Raw genomic sequence first — 20,546 nt, 5'->3', positions numbered from 1 at the left:
GTGCCATTGTTAGTGCTTGCCCAGGTTGTCATAACTTTAACGGACCTTTACCCTTAGGAGTAAATCCCCGTGGTCTTTTGGCCCTACAGCTTTGGCAGACTGATATTATACACATTCCAGATTTTGGTCGTTTTAAATATGTACATGTATCTATTGACACCTTTGCCTCTGTTATATGGGCTTCTGCTCATGTTGGAGAAAAGGCCCGTGATGCAATTTTGCACTGGCAGCAAGCCTTTCCTGCTTTGGGCATACCTGCCTTTGTGAAAACTGACAATGGGCCAGCCTACGCCTCTCAGAAAGTTAGGAATTTTTACATCCGTGGGGTATCTCTCACAAATTTGGTATTCCTCATTCTCCCACTGGTCAGGCTGTCGTTGAACGTGCTCATCACACACTTAAAACTGTTTCAGAAAAGCAAAAAGGGAGAATGCAAGGGGAAACCCCACAGTCCAGACTTTTGAAAGCTGTATATACAATAAATCACTTGACCATACCGGCTCATTCAAACAATCCCTCAATTTTAAATCATTTTTATTCCTTGCAGTCCACCAGTGAAACACATTTACCTCGAGCTAAAGTATGGGTAAGGAATTTGCTTACCAGCCAACGGGAAGGCCCCTGGGACCTTGTCACCTGGGGGCGTGGACACGCTTGTGTTTCCACAGATCCTGGACAACGGTGGGTGCCAGCAAGATGTGTGTGTCCCGATTTGCAGCAGAATATCCCACCTCCTGTTCAGCCAGATCCTGAGGGTAACAGCAACACAGGTTGATGACCTTGGCAGTGTAGTTCGAGCTACCTCCGACCAGAGAGAGCATCGAGCACCGGTGACCAAGGAGGACTGCATTGCACTGTATATCCCTGTGATCAAGGGATATTGGCTTGCATTGGGATGTACTAGAGTGCAAATGGCAATGAATAACAGAAAAATGCCGGTGCCAGTATGGTCCTTGTCAGTTTTGCTGAGCTTAGTGCCTGCTGTTTCTGCTTGGCCTGTCAGTCAGCCGAGAACCAATGTGTGGGTTACCCTGGCCAATGCGACGGGGCAAGATACTCTGTGCTTAGACACTGCTACTCCTGACAATCCTTTTTCTACCTGCCTTGTTGGCTTGCCGTTAGATGACTGGCCAAAGCCTAAGACAGTTAGCAAGCTTTTACAATCACACAATCATGCTGATGCTTGGGATCAATGGGTTTCATACCTTCCCCATGCAACTCTTGAGCCGCAGGAAATAGAGCTTTTAGGATCCATGAAAATGGACCTTTGTGTTAAGTTTAATTACTCTGGATCTAATCAGTCCAAAGTACGGGATGTTTCTCCTAACCAACCCATATTTGCAAATGAAAGTGCTGGTGCAATTACAGTTCACCACATATTTCACACTCTACTACTGTTCCTCTAGCTTTGCCATCAGGGGTATTTTTCATTTGTGGAGACCGAGCATGGGCTGCGATTCCATCACACATCAAGGGAGGTCCTTGCAGCTTAGGACAACTCTCACTGTTAACACCTAACACATCTATGATTTTACAGCATAAACCACGGAGAGGAAAACGCAGCACCCATGTGCTTGCCCCTGATTGTGATGGCAGCACCAAATTTTGGCCACCAGGTACTTGATGGGCTGTTTCCTTCTTTTCTCCACAAGTAGCAGCTGCTAAAGCATTGGGACTGTTAAACAAGTTAGGATGTTGGTTAGCTCGGCAGACTAACGCCACTTCACTTGCTTTAGCCGGATTATTAACAGATGTTGGTTCAGTAAGGCATGCTACACTGCAAAATAGAGCTGCTGTTGATTTTTTGCTGCTAGCACATGGACACGGATGTGAAGATTTTGATGGAACGTGTTGTATGAATTTGTCTGATCATCCAAAATCTATTCATGCCCACATTAAAGAATTACAAACAAGCGTGTCAAAATTGTGTGAAGAATCAGAATCTGATTGGCTTACTAATTTGTTTGGCAATTGGCAAATTGTGGGATGGATCAAAAATCGACTTAAAATTGGATGCCCGATCATATTGGTTATTTTTTGCATCCTGCTCATTGTGCTGTGTTTATTGTCTTTTTTGCAAAGGGCCCTGCAAAAGTCAATAAACACTGCCTTTGTAGTACAAAAACAAAAGGGGGGACCTGATGAGGCTGACAGCTGGTCTGGGGGCCTCACAGAGTCAGACCTAAAGACAGTCAGAATTTACCTGTGAGATTTTTTAAAGTGAAATTTTGCAGCTTCAGTGAAACCCACAGAGAAAGCCAAGAAGATTATTAGTGAGAGATGTTCTGGACATAAGGAGAAGATGTTCTTATTATGGGACGTTAAGTGTGTACAAGGAAGAACTTGAGGATAATATGTAACAACTATACTTTTGCTTGTATAGCTAATTGTTTTACTGCCTGAATGGTCATTGTTTGTTAGACAGCCTTGTCATTGTTTGCTAAGTAGCCAATCTCAATAAGCCACAGCAACTGTGAAGAGGTATAAGAATAGAAGTAGAGAAAATAAAAAATCTTTTACGGCTTTGGATTACAACAAGCATCGTGCTGTTATGTCCGTCTCGACAAAGTCACAGAACACTGGGAAATTAGCCCAGGTCACAGTGCTCAACTACTCATTTAAAGCAAAAGAGATTATTAAATACCCAAATGTTGAGAGCAATGGACTTGCTCAATCACAGCATGGTCATCGGCATAAACTACCTCAGGAATGCAAAAGCTAAAATATGAAACAAGTGCTTCTTGCTCAAGCCTTACTGCTGTAAGAATTGCCTAACTGGGTGTCCAGACCCAAATTTCCAGCAAACAACCATGCCAGGCTTTGCCCAAAAGGGAAAGGGGGCCTTGGGGAACCCCAGAGCAACTAGTGATGGCCACTACTAGGGCTTTACAAAGGAGCAGACACTGTCATGTCTGTCACCATGCCTGCAGGCTTCCCACTGGCAGCAAAATCAGTCCTTTAGCACATTCTTTGCCAAGTTACTTTACCTAAAACAAGCTTCTGACAGGGATGACAGAGCCAAGGCAGCCCTCTCCTTAGCAATCATTGCCCAGAGCACACAGCTGTCAGCCTGATGAAACCTGGTGTCACATGTAAAACTGATACTGCTCTCAAGTTATTTAAAAAATACATTTAAAAAAAAGTATCAGGGCCTCATGAAACATTTATTTTATAATGTTCAGCAGGCCTGATACTGCAGTGTCAGCTCAGCAAGACACAAAACCCCAACCCCGATCTCTAGCTCCATCAGCTCATCTTTTTTTACTGCCATGGAAGTGCCTACAAGTATGAACATTTACATATGAAAACGTGAATGTAGATATATTTTTTCCTAAAGCACTGAACACCAAGAAAGTTCATCCTTTTGCATGCCCAAAATGGCCACTTTTAAGGGGATTAAACATCATTCCAAAAGCAACTAAGAAAGCAAACTGCAAGCTATTTTTCAAATGGTTGTTTTGGTGCTTGTGGTTTTTTAACATTTTGAATAGCTGATTCTCACATCCCTCTCCTAGTCAAAGAAGTGCGAAGACTCATCAATCTGACTAATCTGAGCAACAGTATCTTAAAAAAAGAAGGGAAACTGATTTCTAAGGACTAGAATTGCAAATTCAGCTTGCACCCAAAAGATGTCCCCAAATTTTCATTATTTCACACTCTGAATGCCACTTCACTAAAAATGAAAGCTAGGGAGGAGAGAGATCAGGACTCCTCTAGAGGCTTCAGAAGAGGAAAATGCTGAAAGAATTTCTATCTGTACCCAACAGTTGGCAACACTGGCACAAGCTTAAGCAGGGTTAGATCTACCACAGTTTTGGAGGAAAACCCAGACAAAATTTGAATGTTGTCTTCTGCAGAAAATGTACACTAAGAGCTAATGCACTTCCTCCTTAATAGCTGAAAAGCGAAATTACGATAGTGCATAAAATATAAGACATGTATCAAACACTATCTCACAGAGCAGGATTCAAGTGGTTAAAAAATACAGTAAGTCTTGACGCAGGCACCAATGACAGTTTGGGCATTAAGGTGGGGTATTCAGGAAGAAGGAAGAAATCTGTACTGGGAGACACAGTCCAGTGCATGACACATCACTGCTGAGGCCACAGAATCCAAAGCTCAGCCTTCAGTGGTACCAGGGTTCTTCTTCAAGTTCACCCAGAGTTTCTTCTGCATGAGGAAAAAAGAAGGAAAGTTAGAAGAGATTGGATGCCCTGAAACAAGATAAGCTTTGGAAATTGTTTTTGGTCCTTCCAGGAACATTTGAGTACAGCTTAGACTATCCCTTGGAACCATTCAGAAACTGCCCCATGGTAGGATGATGGAGCTTGCTCCAGGAAGGAGCCAGACCATCTTACCTGGATACACAGGACACTGCTATTTTGCATGCTCTGGACACTTCTAATTCTTCTGAGATATAAAAAGTTCCAAAATCACCTTTGTGACCAAACACTCTGTAAATTCCCTAGTGGATCACTCAGCCTGGGCTGACTTGCTTATCTATTAAACTCTTCAGCAACTACAACAGACATTTCTAGCCCCACCTCTGATTTGTAGCATGGATCTTTTGTGTTAAATCTACCAACTGAGAGGCCTATGCAGTCACTACTGAGCAAAAAACCCCCTTTCTTACTGTCAGGTTGGTTGGTGGAACTGCCAGGGCCCAAGTGAAATGCAAGCAGACAGCACACGCTGCTGTATTGCCCAGCAGTGCTGCCGGGTGTGGCACAGGACGTCTACACAGGAGAGCTTACCTCAGGTGACTGGTGGTGTTCAGTGAGCACACACACTGGGCTCAGCCGGCAGCACAGTGGTCACGCAAAATGTCACCATTCCTCTCTGCACACACCGTGCCCGTTAACCAGAGGGACAAACAGCTTCACCCGCCAGATGAACACACAGACTCTATGTGTCTGTGCTGTACCTCTGCACAATCTGAAATGAAAAATTACATCTGAAATACTCCCAGATATTATGAAGCCTCTTTATTTTTGCCACCTGTCATATTTTACAAAATTAGGGAGAGCTAAAGTGGGAAAAACATATAAGAAAGCAGGCACTGAGCCTATATTTAATAATGATACCTGAAAGGAGGACTAAGGCAATACCCACATCATTGCACCACTTGGCATCATCTGTCAGTGCTTCGCAGGATGATGGACTGGGGAAGGATGCTGAGCACAGTTAGGGAGAAAGTGAGAAGGCAGAGCTTTGAAAGTTCTTCTCTGACTAAAAGAGAGAGCATTTGACATGTGAAATTGTAATCATTGTAAATTATACTCATTGACCTTTTCAAGCACTCCAGATAAGGGGAAAGCACATAGAGGGCACTTGTTTTCTTGTGCACTCTACTTGTGGGTTACATCCTACTCATTTCAGTGAAAATCCAATGTTCTAACCAGACCTTGGAGGAAGTCTGCGGACATTCAGTAGTCTAGAACAGCTGGGTAATATACAGGTTTATTTCTTAGTAAAGAACTGACCTTGAATCGTGAAACAAGTCCCTCATCTCTTACACTGGCGGTCTTCTCCTGTCCAAAGCAAAAAGAGAGCAAGAAGCACACGCACGCAGTGCCTGTGTGCTTCTGCCACTGAGACAGCAAGAAAGGGAAGAATGCTTAAGTTCATGCACATTTTTATTGAGTAGTAATATAAAATGCTTCTTTCATTGTTACAAGTGCATGCTTTGATTGCCAACATTTTGAAGTCAAATTACAAAGGCAAGGCTGTAGGCTGTAGTGAATTACTTGGGCACTTATACAATTGTTAAAAAATATCAATGGACTGTTTGTTTTGTTTCCTTTTCTTTTTTAGAATGAACCAGTTGAAACCCGTAACTGATATACAAAGGGAAAAAAGTGAAAAAATTACACATTTTGTGGCACATGACAAAACAGAACAAAATGACTAAACCATTATGACATTAACAGTTATCATGCATTTAGAATTTCACATGTAACTACAAACTTATTTAAATTTCACAAGGTTTGCTAAACATGCTACCCATCTATATGTGCACTGACAAGCTTATGTTTAAAAACTTTAAGAATACTCTCCCCCCTTAGATTTTTCAAAGCTTTTTTTTGATTACAAAATTTCAAAGGCATTAAGCATTTTCTTTTTAGAGAATATAAAGTACGCCAGTATACATACATTTCCAGTATAAGTCAGACCACTAAGCGCATTACAGTCCCATACAGGCCTATACAGCCATTTTTTCTTAAAAAACATGCATAGGCAGATTTTTACAGAATATAGATGCTTTTCACTGCACTTAATATGGTGTCTTGTTCACTATACTTAAAAATGCACCACTCTTAAATATTTAAATTCAGCAAGCCACAACCAAGAGTTGTTTTACCAAAAAAAACCCCAGAAAACCTCCCAAACCAAACCCCCCTAAATATAAACAGCAAAAAAAGATAAATGTTATTATTCCAGTTTTTTTTTTTTTTAAACAAAGAAAAAGATAATTGCTGCCAAATTAGTAAGGTAAGTGTTGTATTTAAAGAAGGGCATTGAAGCACACTAAAGAAACCTGAGGTAAGCGTAATCTGTACAAAATTAAACTGTCGCTCTCGCTCGCTCGCTCTCACTCTCTCTCTCTCTCTCTCTTTTTTTTGGCATTTTAAACAAATTTCCAACATTCTTTTTTTTTTTTCTTTTTTTCTCTGTATTTTTAAAGAGTGCCTAATTTATTTCATAGCCATTGTCTGACAAGAGTAGCAAAACATTATCAATAAATAGTCCTTATTTAGTTTGTACATTTTGTTAAAAATGTTTCGATGTTGTAGATGTTGAGTGCTGCAACTGTAAACTTACAATAGTTAGTAAGAAATTAAACAAAGTTTTCATGTCCAGTAACATAATAAAAGGCCTTTCAGTAACATAGCTAGACGTTCCCAATGTAGCAGGAAAACCTGTTCATTCTCCTAACTTTGCAATATATACCAGCATGAGCTTTCATTTTTCTACAAGCATTTAAAGGCATATCCAAAGGAGGTGTTTCTCCCCACCCGCCCTCCCACCAAATTAAAGTTGACGATCTCTTTGTAGATGAATTTTGTAAACTGAATCCAACACCTGGCCCCCAGAGCAAGTAAGCTATTATCAGAGGCAAGAACATCCCAGTGCTGACATGCAGCAAACCCCACTGCGCCCTGCAGCTCAACCCCCCTCCCGGACAGTGGTCACTGGATATTGCTGCTATTACTGCCGTTGCTGTCCGTGCCATTAGTCTCTGTGGAGATTGCCTTGTTGATGGAGTTAAGGTTGGCATCGGATGGCACGTCTCTGCGCGGAGGCATTCGCTCATTAATTCGATCTAAGCCTTTGGCCTCTTCGAAGCTAGTGATCTTATGCTGGGGTGAAAATCCTTTGATAGCTAAATAAAGGATCATTAAAAAATAAAATTAGCAAGATTAAATTCTCAGCAGATTTTCCCCCGATTTAGCAACAAGTGCAAGAGTCCTTCTTTGGGAAGGTGGCAGTGAGAAGATCTGACACCACCACCAGCTCCTTACCATACTCAGAAAGAGCTGGGGGTTCACCACCACTGTCCCTTCCAATACAACTATTGTTTTCAATACCATCAACTTCCAGTATTTTGTTGTCCACTGGGGTTCAGGCTTAGAACGCCAAGACACTGACATGAAACTACGGTTTGCACTTAGGAACCATGCAGAGGGCACAGCCATGAGCTGGTGAGTTGCCATTTGTTGTCATAGCCTACAGCCTTAAGGACACTGTGCCCTAATGCCCATTAGCAGGCAAAACTCCCACCTGACCTTCAAAGATCATGTAAAAAGTGCTGGCTAGTTCCAGATGGTGACAACATAGTGAGGTCACTTTGTGGGATATACATTACAGCTAGGGAAGATCTGGGGTGACCCTACAACAAGTTGCCTTCTGTTCTCAACAGAGGTGAGCTGCTTGTTGATTGTTTGGGGAAATTACCCTCCCTGATACAACCCTGGACTTCTAGACAGCAGCTTGAATCAAACAGCAGTAACACCATGAAACACAGATCAGGGGTATTGTAATTTTGGCATATTTGTACAGTTTAGCTTAGGAAACGCACTGACAAAGGACCAAAGTTCCAACTGATCCTGAGGATTTTTGATCTGCTTTTTAGCAGTGACATTGGTGAGGCCACACCAACCTCAGAAGGAAGCCACAGGCTGAGGAATGTATTCACAGACTGTGATTTTCATTTAATTTTATTCTCTCTCTAATTGAAGTGTTGACGATCTTTAGATTTAAAGCAAAAGAGAGAAAAAGCACTGCAGGCAAACAGCAGGTCACAGCTCCATAGATAATCTGTCATAGCCTTGTGTGTGTTTTTTCTCTTATCTGCACCAAATCAATGCACTGCACTTCCAGAACTGGAATTTCTGCTAAGCGTCTTTCGTAACATGCCAAAGGGCAGAAATGGTGCATTAGTACCAGGAAACTGCAAACTCCCCGGGGAGAAAACGGTAGGGGAGTTTCAGAGATCAAATTCAGTATTCCTTCTCCCCTCTTCTCTTCATGCCCAAGAACGCCTGCTCTCCATCCAATATGCAGTTCTGACTCTGGACAAGCTGGTAACTTCCATTAAAAAAAAAAGCTAACACCCCCAAAACCCCAGAAGATCCCTGGTGCCAAGCTACCACTCCTTGTATTTTGGGGGGAGCAAGAAAAGGCATTTTCATGTTGATTTTGCCAGCTTTTCCTGTGAAAATTGATAGATTCTGTTTGCCTCAGGATATAGTTCTTTAGCCAGTTTCACATGTTACATTGCAACTTTGTGAAGTGCATGGTTTTTAACATGTATTATACTTCAGCTCAGAGAAACAACAACATAATGGTGATTAGTCAAGTGAGCAGGGACGGAGCAGTGAAAACAGAACAGGTCATACAGTGAGTTTTCTTAAGGTTTGCCTTTTGGGTTGGCTTTTTTTTTTTTATTATTTTTTATTTACCTTCTACCACAAAATGAAGATGTCTAACAAGCACCTATGCCAATCCCTTAAAGCAATAATTTAATGGATGGCTGCATTGAAGCTGAAGCACTTGCCATGTCCTGGAGCTTGCCAGCAGCACAGCCCAGTTGGTGTTACTGGGCCCTGAGGGACAACTGGCCAATGGTGAAACTTCTCCTCCATCAGAAGCTTCACCTGTGTAGAACAGTAGTTGTGCCTATGGTGACAGCGTCTAACTAGCAAGGATGGAAAATCAAGAATTAACTTGAGGGGTGCATATTGCTGGCACAGGGGCACATTCAAGGGACTGTATTTCCAATAGACACATTATTGTCTGTAACACTAAGGAAGGTGCTCTACTGTAGTTGCTGGTCAGACAACGAGTATTAGCAGGTTACATTGAGAGTATACTAAAACACAACACATAGTCACAGAAAATCACAGAAAACAGCCAAACTGTCAACAAGAATGCACACTGCAGATTAGAGATTGCTGATAGGAATAGATAATTCCAACATAAATAGCAGCTTACTCACTGCTATTTAGAAAGCAGTTGTATTTTCTCTTACTTGTTTGTTCTGTAATTTTATTCACTGCTTTACAAAATTCAAAAACAAATTCAACTGGCCGAAAGGGCACATCTTACCAAAGGACAATAATCACCAGATTTTTTTTTTTAATTAACTAAAAAAAAAAGTTCCCACTGAAAATTTGAGAGGGGCAAGAACAAAATACAACTGAAGAATTTTGTTTTAAAGGGGAATTCTGAAAATTCTTCTTCCAAAACTTTATAATGCTGAACAAATATTGTACATCTGCATTGCAACACATGTTTACTTCAATTTTAACTGTAGCATTAAAAATTGTTAAGGGTTAAATTAGAGGTCTGTCAACAAAACACCAGTTTTCAATACTGAACGTTCAGAAATCTTCTAAGGCAGCCAGTCACTTTATATGCACCTAAAATGGTGCCTGTGTTAATGGTTGCTATAATGTAAATATCCAGTGTGTAAACTGCCACTACCAAAGGAAGCAGACATCTTGCAGACAAATGTCTCATGTTGTTTTACTTTTAAAGGGAAACAGAAACATGCTGAACTGTAACAAAAGACCAATAAAATTTTTTTTACTAGTGACCTAAAAGAAAGGAAACAAATTGAGGAAAAATAAGGAAAACGGGAAAAAGAAACAAAACCAACAAAAAGAGAGAATATATAAAAAGCTACATGTTTTCCTTGACCAGAAATTGCTGAGGATAGTTTGAGCCAGCCTCCAGCACACACCTTTTGAGCTATGTGTCACAAAGCATTTACAAGCTGCTGCCAAGTTATGTCCCATGAAATCCAAGTTCCCTGATCTCCTCCTGTGGCATTACGCAGTGCTTAGTTCAACATACAGCAATTCCAACATGTTTGTAACTTACAGAAAGAGAAGAACCTCAACAGCAGCAACAGAAAGAAAAACCAAAAAACACTTTCCCCTTTAAAGCAATTACATTTTGGTTAATACCGAGCCACAATTGTTAGCCCAACACCCACACAATCTGTACAAGCTACGGCAAAATGAATACACCCAGCAGAGCCCTTATCTGTTGTGGCACCAACAGAAAGGGGACTGGCCAATTTACCTTCATCAGCCTCAATAGCCTCAACAGTAGCTGAAGAGAAGAAAGGGGTAGCAAAACGAATGAGAAAAATGAGCAGAGGATTTCAACTCTAAGAACAAGTCAGTGAACAGCAAAGGAGCTATAACACTAATGTTACTGTAAGTGCTGGATTTTGGCAAAACAGACACACAGAGAAATGTTTACACAAAAACAGTAATTCACAGATTGAATTAAGCTGGAGTTTGTTTTAAAGCAGAAGTTTCACAAACCAGAAGTTTTTAAAGGCACATTTAAGAAGTTTTCTTTTGACTCAAAAGAACTACAAAATGTAAATGTCTTCCATATTGCACATCTGACCTGAAAAGGTCATTATATAATTCTCCCAGCTCTAAGAGCAGTTTGATTTGCCCTGTCAAAAGAGAACAAAAAATGGCGTAAAGCCATCGCACAAAATATATACAACTTACACAATCAGCTTGAAAAGTACTAGCGCCAGTACAATGCAAAGGAATTCCATATACAACTTTTCAGAATTATTTTTTTCTCTCTCCTGACTAAAAGAAACATCCCCACAGCACGGGATACTCAAAAAGCTTTGCCTCTGCTTGCAACCTTGCCCAGTCTGCTCCATCTGTAAGCTTTCTTTTTGTCAAACTAGCCTCTGAAAAACAACATTTTTCTAATATTTTACTTAAATCAATGGATATAGACATAAGATTGACTGCTGGACCTCCAAAGTTGCAAAGCCTGGTCAGAGAGAGCAAAGCTTGTAATCAGGAGATTGCTGCAATGTTATGAATACCATGTTACCACTGTTGTGAAACCATTAATTGTTCTTAAAGACATTCTTTCATTTGAATTTTACCCATCAGCTTTGGTAGGCATTTTTTTTTACAGTTAGAGATTTAGAAGCTGATGCAAATCATTAAATGCAATCCAATATAGCAAGTATTTTAAAAGAATTTTTGATTTTCAAGAATTTCTCTGGTTTAGAGAATAGCTCAAGAAGTCAAATTTTTAGGAAATCCTTTCTTCTTTTTTGTCTTGCTTTCCCCAACATAAAACACAAACTGGTTTTTTTCCCAGTTAGAATGTTAAATATGGATTGAGATATATTCTAAAATATCTATACTATTATCTTGCTGCATGGGGATATGAGAGGATTTAACCCTCATGCACCAAGGTAAGCCTATGCCTCTCAAGCAGCAGAGCAAGAGAGATAGCAAAAAAACAAGGAACAAAACCAATGCAAACTTAAAAGAAAAGGAAACATGGTAACTACGATGAGAAATTAAAATGAATAACCAGATCCAAACCAGCACTGACACATTAGAAAAAATGACGACTAAAATGTATACTTCCACAACAGAACATAATACTCATATTTTCTGTTAATACATATGGCAATATGTGTGCTTAACAGAAACTATATGCACTTCAGAGTATTTGGTGAATGGGCCACTACGTGTTAACTAATGCAGAAGCTTGTGTATAGTAATGTTTCACTGAGCCAGAATACTGCAGTATGAGGAGATTTTCCTTTTAGTCATTCTAACAAGAACATTTGGAAATTTTCTCAAATTCATTTCTATTCATAACATTTTTCCAGGGCAACAATAACAGTTTCCTTGGACCAAATTTTTGGAGAAATGTAAAGCAAGTATGTGGAGAAAAGCCTAGGTAAAGACCCCAAACCGATTAAGAAAGGCCTCCTGTGAAATCATATTGCAGCATTTTCAAAGCAGAACGTTACTATGTCCATAACACAGAAGTCATCAACAAGAAAAAAGAGAAGGGGAAAAAAGGGGAAAAGGAGGTTTACCACTGTATACCTGAATCTTCTAGGTAAGAGAGACAGTAAAGGGAAAAATACAGAGAAAGAATGCTCCAGGAAGGAAACAGGAAAACAAGAGGCTGAGACTGTTAAGGTTATAAAGCATTTCTATTTCTTACATCTACTGCCAACAGAACCTCAATAAATGAGAGACCTTTATGTGTGCCTGCAATATACTCCACAGCAGTACACACAGAAAAAAAAAGGAGAGCTTCCAGCAATAAATTAAATACTTTGCACTCCTTATTCCAAAAGGAAACAAAGGCAGCCCTACTATAGACTTCCCAATCTCCTGTAACAACAAGCACTTGGTATAAAACTGTCAATCTGTACTGTGTTTGTGTACAAGGCAAACACGGTGTTCGTAAGAGCCTCCCTTCACTTGGGTTTAAATCAGAGTGGAATTGTGCTCATGTTGTCACCTAGAATTTCTAGGAGAGAAAATCTAATTCTAGAGCCATTTTCCAATGGTGATTCTCTATGAGGAAGAGCAAATCAGATAAAATAAGAGTTTGAGTGTCATTATCTAAGTCGAACCTTCAATACTTCATGTATGAAGGGCTTCTCTTAAAAAAACACCCCAAAAGATGCTCCAAACAGTGGAGAGAGTGCATTTCACATACAATCCTGAGCTGCCATTCTGAACAGTTGATTTTCAGGGGCTCCCTCCTCCCCCCTTTCTCTGAAAATCGGTGGTATGTATTAAGTCTTGAGAAGTGGCATTACATGAGCTGCTCACAAATGCTCCAGCACAACAAACTTCCTGGTTTTCTTCTGTTCATTGTTTTTTTTTCTGAGACAGCTGTGGTTACTTTTCTTAGGTTCTGCAGTTGAAAACCAACTGGTTTTTTTACACAGGACAAGACACACAGGCAAACAGGCTTACCGCTTTGCAGTGTTTGTTTTCCTCCAGAGAGCACACCGCTGGGCAGCATTCCTGTTGGAGTCAAACCTTTCAGTGTCAGCACACTCTCACTCTCTTCTCTGCGAAAGTTGAAAAAGAAATGAAAAATAAAACCACCAAAAGTAAGGAAATGTCTTTTTAAAAAACATGGGATGTGTTTCAGACATCTTAAGCTACACGTGCCCAGCAATGATTTTGTCATCTCCCATCTCCTTCCCAAGACAGACTGAATTTGGTGATAACATCCCCTTCACTGCTGTGTACATGCTTAACCTTTGCATCACACCATATGCAGACTCTACTATCATTAACAGTATAACCTGCACCTACGGAACAATATGTCTGTTAATCCAAATCTGAGAGGGGGAGGACCAGAAGAATCAGATATTGCCAACAATGCATTCAGGCATTTTACACTGTGTGGTCCAAAATCAACTTAAACTGTTAGTTTGCTCGTGTCTACACTAGCAGGCAAGTGCATTATTTATTGATGATCACCAGCCACTTAAAGAAAGGCAGCTAAATGCTCATTAAAATTAATATGCACTTCCATCCTTGCTAGTATTGTCCTTAATAATTTTTTATGCTAAAAATAATATGGATTCAAGAAAATTGTTTTAGGAAACTGAAATATGCTTTGCTGGTCTCCAAATACATAGAGTTTTTAAATACATGGCAAGAGGAATACAGGAGCTCTATCCAGAGAAGCCTTTAAGTAAAGCTTTCTACAAGGACTGTAATGCTGCCTGTGATGACATACTTTCTCAGCAGCAAAATTGACCCCAATTCTTTAAGAGAAACCTATTTTGAAGTGCTTTACTTTGAAGCATATAATGACATTAAGCTGGAGGAAGCAAACACAAAGACAGAATTTAGTTCCACATTCACTTGAGGATAATGTGGTTTTGTCTATAAAAACTGTCTTTCAGCAATTCTGCTACTTAAAATTTTCTTTAGACCTACATGCCCTGAATGACTCACGTATTTTAAACAACTCTTGTTTACCTACTACATGTACTCTTCAAGTTCTATTTTTAGTTTGAAAATAATTCTGCCTGCACTCACTTTTTATTATGTAATAGTCAAATTCAAATTGTGACCATTTTCCTTGCAAGTTTCCCAAGCAATTGGAACTAATACAAGAGCAAAATGTTTTCAGAATTAACCCAGTATTTTTATCATCAACAGTTACACACCTAATCTTTTGCTTTCTCTCAATTATTCAGTCCATTACAGATCTTTTTTTAATTAAACAGCAATGGCACTTTTAGCTTCACCCTCATGGGCTAAGTTGATCGACTGTACTTTTATTATCTCTTAACTGTATAAACACAAGAAAGATGCGTGTCACAAATATTGAGATGTTTTAGCCATCAATGTTCCTTAATTTATATTTGATGTCATTTCTTTCCATTTCAAAAAAAGGATAATAGACTGTTTAAATATTTTATTTACCTCTCTCCTGTCTAAATATACCAAAAGAAAAGTAAGACTTGAGAAACAAAGTTGAAGAGAGGCAATGACAAGGAATTGTGAAGTCTTCAATTTAGCTAAAGCAAATCTTCCTATGATGGCTATTTTCAGCAAAGCTGATTTTTAACATTTGAAACTCAATACAACACTATTTTGATACCTAATTTTTAAACTAAAATGGCTGAAATTATTTCAGCTTTACATTCAAGTTGCATCCTCAAGGAAAGGGACCACTCCAGTGTGAAGAAGAGATGATTGACTAAGTCCTTTGCAGGTGGTCAGATCAGGCGCTGATCATTCAAAAAGCTTTTCAAGAATCAGTGAAATAAACTTCATAAAACACAATGACTCAAAGAGGAACTTCAAAGGTTTCCAAAATAGGTTGGTATATAGATAGATGATAGATGATGGTGCCACTGCAGTCTTCTTAGGGTGACACACAATTACCTGATACTTGTGTCTTACATGTAGATTACGCTGTCAAGACAGAAAAAATATCCAAGGCTTTTCTATAGGAATAGTGTTTGCAAGATCAACCTTGTGCAATTTTTGCTGTCTAGAAGCCTGGCACCTAGCTGAAGAGAATCAGCCTTTCTCAGAAAAGAGATCAGGTATTCCCAGGGGGGCAGTGGAGGCTGGGATGAAATGTCACTCATTTCCCTGGAAGACTGGTCACCAAAACCATGCACTGGAGGTACCTGTTTATTTGCTGAATATGCCTCTGATCACAGTGAGGATGGGCTGTATTTGCTGGTTAAAGCTAAGGGAGAACAAATCTACTCTTCATCTTCAATCTTTCCTGCAAAGTTTTCAGGACCATCAATAATTAAGAATTGTAAAAGGCTGTGCTGGTCTTGGCTGGGGTAGACTTAAGATATGAGGCTAATGCATATCATTTTCGACAGAGCACATGCAGGAATTATTCTGTATCCCTCTTCTGTATCCTTGAAACCACAGAAAAGCTTCTGCCCTACAGATCCCTTTGAAAAAGTCTGACACATAGCTGATGTCAATCATCTCCAAGTTGCAAAATCCCAAATATATCAGCTGATCATCCAATTTCAGATCCTTCTGCTTACTGAACTTCACATTTCTTTTGAATTAATCCTACATTTAAAAAGGTGGTTCACAACAAAATACAGTCCATCCAGAAGGTGTGGTTCAAGGTTATGGGAGAAAGCCAAGTTTCCCAAACTTTGTTTGCTCAACTATCATTAGAGAATAATAGTTGTGCTGTTTCATGAAGGTGGTAGCAGCCACCTCCAGGCTCTCTGCCAGACTTGGTACAGAGGAGAAGGTGGAAACACTTGATTACCCCTCTATCTTGTTTAGGGAAAAGGCATGAAGCCAACCTTTTTTTTTTATGGGCACCACTTTGAAGCAGCTCGTGCATCACCATTAACTCACTTGTAACACTTTGGGAGCCCCAGGTACAAAGCTCTGCATCTCAGTTTGCTATTTAAAGCTACGCTCCTGCAATCTGCAAGGCATGGGCATGTGCCCATGAAAAGCCCCACAGAAAACCTGCCGACTGCTGACATGCTGCATTCAAAGCAAGCAAGTTGGAGAGTTTCCACTGAAATGAAACAGTATATTCTTCAACTATTTTATTTATTCTTCTTACATCAACCATGCTATCATACCAGTAAAAGTTGTAGAACTCCCGTGATTTTCCACTAAACATAATAACCATCAACTGACTACAGCAGACCAACATACAGTTTCCTGAGGAAAAAATCCCTCTGCTGAAAGGGAGGGAGAACTGTATTTTCTATATTTAGACTTAGGCAGTACAGCGTGTTTTCTCTTCTGCTCAGAGACATCAAATGGAGAGTTCTAAACACTGGGTAACAATTAGTTACTAATGTTCATGTGTTTGGGGGGGTGCAGCCCAAAGGAACAGCTGCTGTTGCCTGCACAACCATTTCCTGGATTTCTAGGTAAATGACCTTAATACTTTCATCTTTAGTCATCTTAACTCGTGGCTGTAGCAACATCTGTGGGTGACGAAGTGTGACATTTGACTTCGTTTTTCAAGAGAGGTGATGTATGACATACCCTTTCTCCACATCTAACACTTGCCTCACAGTGGCTAGAAGTTAATTAGTACACCTGGTGAGCAAAAGTCTTTAAAAATAATAATTGGAATTTTTTTTGCTGATGTCTTTTGTTTGTCTGTTTTATATTCAGCAAAAGGCCTGAGGAAGAAGACTATTCAGAGCCAAAATAAATAGCAGCATTGTATAAATAAAACCATCTCTAAAAGGTTGCAGTAGAACTCAGTTGGGTGGTATACTAAATAGCAAATTTGCTGTTTAACAGTTGAGTACTCTACGTAACCACTCAAAGGTACCCCCAACACTAAAAAAATCCAAACCAGCATAAAACCTTACCTTAACACTGAGAAAACTCTAGCCATTTTTCCTATTGCTCGTATCTTGTTCCTTATAACCTCCTTTCGAGCAGCAGCTGTTGCTCCTATGGAGAACACATTAAAAACAGTTACAGGGATTTGTAAACAATTCATCACTAAATACTCTCAACACTAAATATAAGAAACATCATATTAATGCTACAGTTTGCCAAACTAAGCCACATTTGTAGTCAAAACTGAAAAGACTGTTTTTCCCACTCCTAGTTAAAAATTATTTAAAAGATAATAAAACCTAAGGGCAGAGTCCTGGAAACCATCATGAGATGGTAAGGATTGTGTTGGCTGGCAGCAATTAAGAAAGTTCCATGGAGCAACTTCCTTCTAAGTACTGCTATGGCCTGCTCAAAATTACAATTGCTTTGAAATTTGTGAACTCACACAATATTCTGCCTTAAAAAAAAAAGTATAGTGCAACAGACTACAGTTCAGCTGAGTTTGAGGTGTACTTGTTACTTGGATATAATCCAAGTCTGTACTTGCAAGAGAGAACCACCTGAATGGAAAAAGAAAGTAGTACTTATTACAAAGAATTTCTTTTAATAAGGATCCCCCACATCCCCAAGAAAATGCTCTGTTACACTCAGAAAACCAGTTTCATTTAATTATCACAATCATAACCACATACATCACGAAGATTTCTCCTAAAGGTTTTTGAAGGACAGGTAACCTTGACTTGTATGGATGCTGCCTGACAACTCCTGCCTGTTCAGACACCACTGCACATCACAATAATGCTTCCTTCTTTGTTACTCCAGAATTCAAGGGCAAAAATGAGAATTTCTGTTTTCAAATCCTAGCAAATTGATCCATTTTGTAGAGCCCGTCAGGGAAGCTAAATAAGCAGAAAGGGGCAAAAATGAGGAGGACCACATTAGTGAAGAATAAGCTTTGATGAAACTGGACAAGTGGTAATGGAATCAGAACTGGCTTCAGCATGCAACAATCCAACACCTCACACCACCACACACCATCTTTCCTGCCCTGAAAAACTGTTATGACAGGAGCTCAAGGTCATGGAATTAATGAACTCAATGGACTTTTTAAGGGACAGCCCATAGACTTAAGGGGAATGATAGCTGTGTGTTTATCTACCAAAAACAGGAAAGGTGATGGTGTATTGGAAAATGTGGGACCTGATATGATGTAATACCAGGATACTGTCCTGGTTTTGGGTGGAATAGTTTTCTCCTTAAAAGATATTCAGAATGATGGCTTTCAAATCTCCCACATATAAAGATAAAAATATAATGAAAATATATAAAACCTATAAAGATAAAACCAGATATGAACACTTGGGCATAAATGTCTAATTCTAGACAATAAGGAGTGGGAGAAACAGCTGTAACTGAATTAAATAAAATATACTTGTAACAGCTTAATGAAAAATTTAAATAAAACAGCACTGATTCAGCTGGGTACTTCAGGAATAGTAGGGGGTACCTTCCTGCCTCAGTTACTACGATCTCACAGAACTATACTCTCAAGATACACAAGACATGGTTTTCAGCCTTTCCTACTCTGAAAACACTTAAGGATGATTTGTCCTTTTTTCTTCCCCCACAAGTATCACCATCCCTATTTGTTTTATTACAGATCCACACTGTTCTGGTATATCTTATAAGGATATTCAGAAAGTTGAGCAGCAACTAAGACTACAGTCTAGAAGATTTGAGAACTGAAAATATAATTTACGACTGAGGTGAAATACAGTGTCCTACACTTAAAAAGAATGGAAAAAAAACCCCTTAATCATAAAACGCAAAAGGCTCAAAGGGAGTATTTTGGATCTCATTGATACACATAAAGGTTACTAAAAAATACAAGATTTTGGTCTTCACTGAATTTCCTAATGCAACAAATTTGTGAAAATGGCTTATGTTTAGTAAATATTACTAACAATTTTTTTTATCCTATTTGGCTTTATTAACGTAATTTGTTAAATAACACACCTGATACTCAGAATGTTTTATTGCTGTTAGTTCTCATGGAATATCACTAACCTCACAGTATTTGGATTTCTTAACTATTTATACATAAATCTCAGACTGACATTCCAAGGGTGTCTAGTTTAGTATTTTGAAATTCACTATTACTGCAAATCCTTATGAATTACTTAAGCTACACTTAAGCACACACCTATGTGAAAGTAAATAGGCCAAAACCTGAGACTGGCTACGGGCAAACATTGCAAATATTACCTGATATCCTCTTAAGATTTTACCTTTCTTTCGTACAATCATAGACTCAGGCTGGAAACCATCTCTAAAAGACCTTCCAATATTTAAACAAACCCTTTTTGCATGAAGGAATTTTTTTTTTAAAGTTTAAAATTGAAGTGTAAAAATTATATGGGGGATAAAATAAAAACTTTGAAATCTTACTTCAGTAGTTTAACAAGTTCTATTGGATTTTGGAATTGTATCATCCAAACACAGACTCTGCAAGATGGATATGAAAGATTTATATGAAATGTAATTTAAATGTTCAGATTAAGAAGCACAACAAGGGAAAAAAAAAAAAAGATTATAAATGCTGACAATACTCTGAGATGCAGGATTGCACAGATACAAAACAATGCTGAGTAAAAAAGTCAACCCCAAATCTCTCACTGGTATCCTAATATGTATTACGTAGTTAAGCATTAGGAAAATTAATAAAACTTAAGCCTTCCAACTTATTGAGTACCTTTCTTCTGTGCATAAATGGGATCTTCTTATGAATTCCAAAGAGGGGGAAAGAAAAAGATCAGTGATGTTTGTAGAATGAAAATAAAAAAAAACAGAGAACATTTGACAACATCAATGGAAATGTAATGTTTAAGTAAAGTCTGAAAAACAGAAAAGAAACAAATTAAGCAGAGAACATCCGAAAGGAAAGGAACAGATTGAAAATGATAGGAAAAAGAAACGAAGAAAGAAAGCTTTTCAGCTTAAAGCCTTGTTAGTAGGTTTTGCAGGAAATCGACATGCAGGCAGCAGTGGTGTTACCACCCCTCAAACCCAGACTCTCCTACATTATTGCTGCTGCTTTGATAAGGCTTAACCACTTCTCAAAAACAGCCCCACCATGGCCATATGAGGTGTGCCTGAATGATAATGCCTCTTTTGTTAAAAGGATCAAACCAATTCCTTCAGTTTATTTACACCTGGTATCTCACAGAGGCACTTACTATCACAGCTGTCCGCTGCTCCTACCAGCATCTGTGCTACCCACTGCATGCCTGTGTTTGTCCAAATGGTCCAGCACCTTTCAGTGAGCAAATTCATATGCCACCACTGTACAAGGTCCTGCATTTTAAAACCAACTGTTTGAGGGCAAGACAAGTGCAGCAC

General features: G+C 39.2%; 1 protein-coding gene across 4 annotated transcripts in view; it reads right to left on the bottom strand.

The window, feature by feature from the left end:
• Nucleotides 1-5,618: 5,618 nt before the first annotated feature.
• Nucleotides 5,619-20,546, bottom strand: part of PPP3CA (protein phosphatase 3 catalytic subunit alpha) — a 176,859-nt gene continuing 161,931 nt past the window's right edge. For 3 of the 4 annotated variants that reach the window (XM_039550611.1, XM_010411678.3, XM_039550612.1), the window contains exons 11-14: nt 17,174-17,258; nt 13,290-13,387; nt 10,591-10,620; nt 5,619-7,384 (exon numbers count right to left, since the gene is read on the bottom strand). In XM_039550611.1, coding sequence (XP_039406545.1) covers nt 7,191-7,384; nt 10,591-10,620; nt 13,290-13,387; nt 17,174-17,258 — 407 coding nt within the window. In that variant the 3' untranslated portion in view covers nt 5,619-7,190. The remainder of the gene's footprint in view (nt 7,385-10,590; nt 10,621-13,289; nt 13,388-17,173; nt 17,259-20,546) is intronic. The other variant, XM_010411680.3, reaches the window with a different exon arrangement.

This window comes from Corvus cornix, chromosome 4, assembly GCF_000738735.6.
Source record: "Corvus cornix cornix isolate S_Up_H32 chromosome 4, ASM73873v5, whole genome shotgun sequence".
Taxonomy (NCBI): Eukaryota; Metazoa; Chordata; class Aves; order Passeriformes; family Corvidae; genus Corvus; species Corvus cornix.
This window is presented reverse-complemented; position numbering and strand designations above follow the sequence as displayed.